This window comes from Coptis chinensis, chromosome 4 (genome assembly GCF_015680905.1).
Source record: "Coptis chinensis isolate HL-2020 chromosome 4, ASM1568090v1, whole genome shotgun sequence".
Taxonomy (NCBI): Eukaryota; Viridiplantae; Streptophyta; class Magnoliopsida; order Ranunculales; family Ranunculaceae; genus Coptis; species Coptis chinensis.
In genome coordinates, this window is record NC_141459.1 from 95,703,437 (window position 1) to 95,709,410 (window position 5,974).

At 37.0% G+C, this 5,974-nt stretch overlaps 1 protein-coding gene across 5 annotated transcripts; it reads left to right on the forward strand.

Moving 5' to 3' along the window:
- The first annotated feature begins 2,526 nt into the window (after positions 1-2,526).
- Positions 2,527-3,951, forward strand: LOC147505886 (protein LIGHT-DEPENDENT SHORT HYPOCOTYLS 3-like). 5 transcript variants are annotated; one of them, XM_086558287.1, is made up of 3 exons: positions 2,527-2,666; positions 2,734-2,801; positions 3,120-3,951. In XM_086558287.1, exon 3 carries the CDS (start codon positions 3,164-3,166, stop codon positions 3,722-3,724), a length of 561 nt encoding a protein of 186 aa, XP_086414413.1. In that variant the 5' UTR covers positions 2,527-2,666; positions 2,734-2,801; positions 3,120-3,163; the 3' UTR covers positions 3,725-3,951. The 5 variants fall into 5 exon arrangements, with proteins under 5 accessions (XP_086414413.1, XP_086414412.1, XP_086414414.1 ...); XM_086558286.1 differs by having other exon boundaries at positions 2,734-2,788; XM_086558288.1 differs by having other exon boundaries at positions 2,734-2,784.
- The last annotated feature ends 2,023 nt before the right edge of the window (positions 3,952-5,974 follow it).

A 5,974-nucleotide genomic window follows, 5' to 3' on the forward strand; every position in this document is an offset into this window, starting at 1 on the left:
CTTTTTGTCTATTCCAGGGTCAAATCAGTGTCCCCAGTCACTGCTTTGCCTTTGATCGGAACTCCTAAGAGTTGGGAAACATCGCCCAACGTGATTGTCATCTCTCGCCCCACGGCATATGAAACGTGTTGGTCTCTCGGATGCCACCTCTCCATAAACGCTGAGACCAACACAGGATCCTGATGCCTGTATACACCTAAGACCAGAGCACATATGCCGGTCCTTTGAAGCTCCACGTAAACATTAGAACAGTCTGAACACTCTCCGACGATATCCCATTGTACCAACTTGTTTAGGTGCCCATGGCACTTCAACATCCCTCGCCTAAAAACAAAAAAAAAAACTTCGGTATTAATGTATGCATAAGGTTTCGTAATACAAAATTTAAATACTAATAGACAATATATGATAATATTATCTGCCCCTCCCAAACATCGCGAGCCACGTGCACCACATAGTCATACAACAGATGTGACACACGAGGGCCACCTCCATAAACGCCTCTCTGGAACTCCAAGTCATTGTTGAACTTTCTCACAATATTCACTGGAGGTACAGGTACAGGGACTTCAGGGACTTCATCGTCATCCTCCTCCTTATCCTCCGCGTCCTCCTCCTCCTCGTCATTCTCCTCTTCTACATCATCAACACCCTCTTCATCATCTTCTTCACCATCACCTACAACTACACTCTTCCCACGATCCATATTTACGTCATCTACATCTACATCTTCATCTAAATCTAAATTTACATCTACATCTACATCTACATCTACATCACTAGGAACTGTCCGCTTTCTTCTCTTTTGATTCCCTAACTCTACACCACTTACTACATTACTGGGATCATCCGCTTTTTCCGATCCCTTCTACGGACTGATGCCGAGGTGGTTGTTGCCCTTTCTCTCTTTTTCTCAGGCTCCTCGTGACCTGAACTACTACTCCCCCACCTAACAACTTCTTAGCACCCGTGAAAACATTTTTTGCTTTATTCTTCACATTCTCATTCTTTGTTCGAGACATTGCTACAAAATAAATAGGAGTTAAAAAAAATAAGACATTCAACTAATTCAAATTGTTTATTAACAAGCAAATGCACAACTTCTAATACTAAGACATTCAACTTGTAAGTGTTTATTAACTTTGGAGTTCACTAACTAAAGTCTAAAACATGAATATCCATAACACATTCAACTAATTCAAATTGAAAACAATCAGAACATATAGTAAGCTCAGGGACCTTAGAAAACTCAATATCAGGACCTCTAGTAGGTTTCAAAGCAAGACTAGTAGCACGTTCAGGTATACCATAAACAAAATCAGCATCATAAAACGAAACATCAAAACTAATAGATTGTGGTCCATATGGTCTACTATCAGTATGACTTCTAAATGATTCTTCCCAATTATCATCACCTTCTTTCTTATCTCTTAATTGTTCAAAATCAAATAAACCATTTAGTAAATTAAATAATCAAATTGCTATGATCTAAAAAGTTCTCTCTAACATCCAAAATAACATAACAAAACAAATGCTTACGAAATACTTTACGGCAACAACTTTCACTACAATCAAAATGCTATTGTTTCAACCATACAAAAACTTCTTGTAAAAACAAGTGCAAGTAAAGCATTGGATCATGGAAAAAACTAAAAATGCAAAAGATTAAAGATATTATTTCTACACTTACTCTAAGAGAGTGTTTGAAGAGAAGAGATGATTTCGTACTTTGTTAATTGAATCGAGATCGAGAGTTTGTGTTTGTGGGTTTTTGGTCAAGTAGAAATCGCGAAATCGAGGGTTTGAAGGTCGAGCAGAAATCGCGAAAAGTGTTTGTGGGTTTGTGTTCGTGGGGTTGCCGGTTTGCCGGTTTTTTGGGTATTTGGTTGGGGGGTGTATGATTCGAAATTGCGCCCAACACAATGGGCAAACCCCGCCAACTCGGGGTCTGCCCAACACAATATGGGGTCTGTCGTAACAGGACTCATAAAAAATTGATCATTGCTAAAATATTTGTTGATAATCTGCGGATATTGAATGTTTGCTTTGGGCGATTGTTGATAGGTTATGATCACAATTAAACAAAATTTACTGGTTAGTGATAATTTGTTGATAGATTGAATATGATTAATCACCTAAGCAAGATTAGATATAATTTCAATAGCAAAAGTAATAGATGTGTTTTAGACTTTTAGGTAAAAGAGAAAAACTGTGGCATACATGTAACTAACAGGGGTAATATAATGTCAAATTCACTTCAATTTTATCAAATAAATGAAGAAACAAAATCATGTTATTCCCTTGCATTACACCGCCCCCTCCCCCTTACCCTTCATTACTTTGCACTGTCTCCATCAGCTAACAACTTACTGTACACCTCTTTCCATTTACTCAAAATCCCTAGCTAAACTTCCATACCTCTCCTCTTCCTCCTCTCTATCACATAAGATGCTAGTAAGAATCCACCACTTGCTCTTACTCTCATACGTTTGCAAAATAGAAATAAAGCTGGTAGCCTCCTAAATCCACTGATTGTCCACAAGAAAAAGGGAAAAAAGTGATAAAAGACATAAGAGAAGAATTATTCTCCAATATAATATCAGTTTCAGTTCCTCATATATGCTTGTTGTTCTACTTATCTCTGGTGTGCAGAAACTGAAGCTCAGGTATTCAAGATCCATTCAAAATCATCTACTACCCTTTTAATGAGCTAATAGTCTTCGATCTTCACAGTGACAAACATCAAAGAAGACTCCGGCCAGTCTCCAACTACATCAGCTGGAAGTAGGTAAAGAAGAAAAGTTAGTTTGCTTGACTTCTTCAATTTAAGTGGCATATCTATCTATATCTGCTGGTTTGTTTTACTCTCAGTACGTTTATAACTCTTACTCTTTTAAATTTTTTTCTCTCGACTTCAAAATAATTAACCCTACTCTCTCCCTCTAACTCACTCGATCACATAGACAGCTATTAATTCTCGGAGATAAGTTGATTACAAAAAATAACGTCTCAAGGATACATAAGCCTAGGGGAAGAAAAACCCTAGTAGAGGAAGAAGATGTGATAGGCACAAGTATCATCATGATGAATATATAACCTACCAGCACACACTTTTGCAGGATCAAAGAATAGATAGAGAGAATAAAAGCACATCAATTATCTCATGGAGGCAATTGGAGCAGCAGATAGTTCGAACTCTGAAAACACTAGCACCAACACCAACAGTGGCTCCTCGTCCTTGGCCGCTACTTCTTCTTCATCGAGTCCTACACTGAGCCGATACGAAGGCCAGAAGCGCAGAGACTGGAACACTTTTGGTCAGTACTTGAGAAATCACAAGCCCCCACTATCACTCTCTAGGTGCAGTAGTGCTCATGTCCTTGAATTTCTTCGTTATCTCGATCAATTTGGAAAAACCAAAGTCCACAACCAAATCTGCCCCTTCTACGGACACCCTAATCCACCGGCACCTTGCCCCTGTCCCCTCCGTCAAGCCTGGGGAAGCCTCGACGCTCTTATTGGAAGGCTTCGAGCTGCCTTTGAAGAGAACGGTGGAAAACCTGAGGCAAATCCTTTTGGAGCTAGAGCAGTAAGGCTCTACTTACGTGAAGTCCGCGATTCTCAATCAAAAGCAAGGGGAATTAGCTATGAAAAGAAGAAGCGGAAGCGCCCACAGCAGCCTGCAGCACTACCACCGCCTCCAGCTGGTTCAACTTCAGGTTAACCATCCAGCAATTGATTTCATCGGCACTATTAAGCCAATTCCCAGTATGGGTGATCTATGAATCACATATAATCTCTCTGCTATATGCTTCAAGCTAGCTGTTTGTTTCCGCGTCTGCATTGGCACCTATTATTGTTCAATCTCATAGGTAAGTTGTTATTTTATTAGCTTGTTAATTCAACAACTATGTTAGCTAATTCATAATCAAGATAAAAGTTGTTCTTCTCTTTTGCTTCCATAAAATCTACTTTATTTGCATTGGTTGGTACACTTTACTTAGGTGATTAGGTCTTCTTCTGATGCCAAACTGTAGTAATCGATATGCTAGTACTTATATCAGTATGTCCATGCAGTATGCTAACTGTACTGATACAGATGTAGGTAATCATGTGTTTTTTGCTTTACTTCTGGTTTATCTTTAATCTCTTTATTTTCACTAGTGATTTATTCACAATGGATTATTAATTAATTATTAAGGATTAGGGTCAGAAGTGTTTGTTATAAGAGTAATTATCATTCTTTAATTTATGCACCTTGCTCTCTTTGTTTCCTCAGCTCCTTCATTAAGTAGTTCTGTTAGTTATACTGAAAATGATTAAGAACATTTCCTTTTTCATTTTTGTCTCATTTTCAGTCAAAGGAATTCTAAAATGGCAAAATATCTAACTCTAGTACTCTACGCATAGTCTTCCTTCCATGCTTTGATCTAACGTTATTTTGTTTTTCCATCAGACTTTAACATTAACTTGCTTGATTCAATGATTCCCCTATAGATATAGAGTACTCACTTCTCAACCCTTTCTTCAGAGTGTGTCAGATAATTCCATATGTATGTTTAGATAATTCCGTATTTATCTAAACTATATATAGTTTTTCTTACACAACTTGATTCCGTAGTGAGTTTTCACTTTTCACTTCTTAACCCTTCCTTCAGCGAGTGTGTCAAATCGTTCCATCTGTATGTTTTAAAAGAATTTCGTAAGTGAAACTAGCTACTACAAACACGGCATGAACTTGGGCTAAAATCTAGAATTCATAATACACTATACCGTAAAATATGAAAGAAGACAAAACTAAAATCCTTTATCAGCAAAAAAATAAAAAACTAAAATCCAAATTTTCCTGTTGTATGTATGTTACCTAAACACAGGAAATGATTTAAATAAATATATAAGTAGGGTCAAGAAAGGATTAAGATTTTAGAGGCTGTTTCTATTCAATTTGTCGACGTCCTATTGAAGAGATGATGAGTAGTGTTCTCTATGATTGCCCGATATGTGTGTGTGCTTCGTTCTTATGGAGTTACTGATTTTTATGACTTGAATGGAGGATGTTTGTGGTTCTCAACGACTCGACTTAAGCTCCTTCAAAAAAATTGATTGTGTTTGTGACCTACATACACATTTCACTAATAATTAGATTTTTTTTTTTCCCGTGAACACCACTCTTCAAGTTGTCCTAGTCACCACATAGACCAGCCCGCCCACCAGCTATTTCACAAGGGTATTAGCACAATTAGGTTATCGTTCCCGTCTCTTAATTAGTCTGGGGACTCGAACCTTCGTACATCTCCTCCGGTTTTGGACAAGCTTCAAACCAATTGTGCTAATTAGATTAGATCTGTTGGTGTATATATATATATGTGTGTGTGTGGTAAAATATAGATTCATATACTAAACTGCCAAATGCTAATATGTGTACCAAATAAAGGTTAAGTTTCTACATCTACACATTGTACACCATTATTTTGGTGCCGTTTGGAACCGATGTGGCATCTTCTTGTTAGGTTAGTCTCTACGATGTGAGCAAAACTATCCAACTTTTAGCTTAATTTTGAGAGGGCCCAATGAGAACGGCCCATCTATTTTAAATTGTTCCAAAAAGGTGTAGTGCATGATCACATATATTGCAAATTGGTTACATGTTAGCCTAGTTAAGTGTTGGGAATTCAAAATGGTTGTATTTTCCTTGTGTGTTTTTTTAGACGTATAAAAAAAATTGTTCTATAGGCTAAAATTTTGAAATGTTATGTGTTTGTTTAATTTGACACTTTAAATATACAAATAGTGATGTATTCCTCTGATACCATATTGAGGCATTCAACTTAAAACCAATTTTCAATGAGTGGTTGGCCTTAAGATTTATTTATTTTACTCACTAAACCGTAAGACTTAAGATATAATATATATTTTAATTTTATTTATTTATTATGAATAAGTAATTAATACATTAATGTCAACGAATCGCACA

Coding starts and splice junctions, on each gene's coding strand:
- LOC147505886 (XM_086558287.1), top strand. CDS start 3,164: ATGGAGGCAATTGGAGCAGCAGATAGTTCGAACTCTGAAAACACTAGC.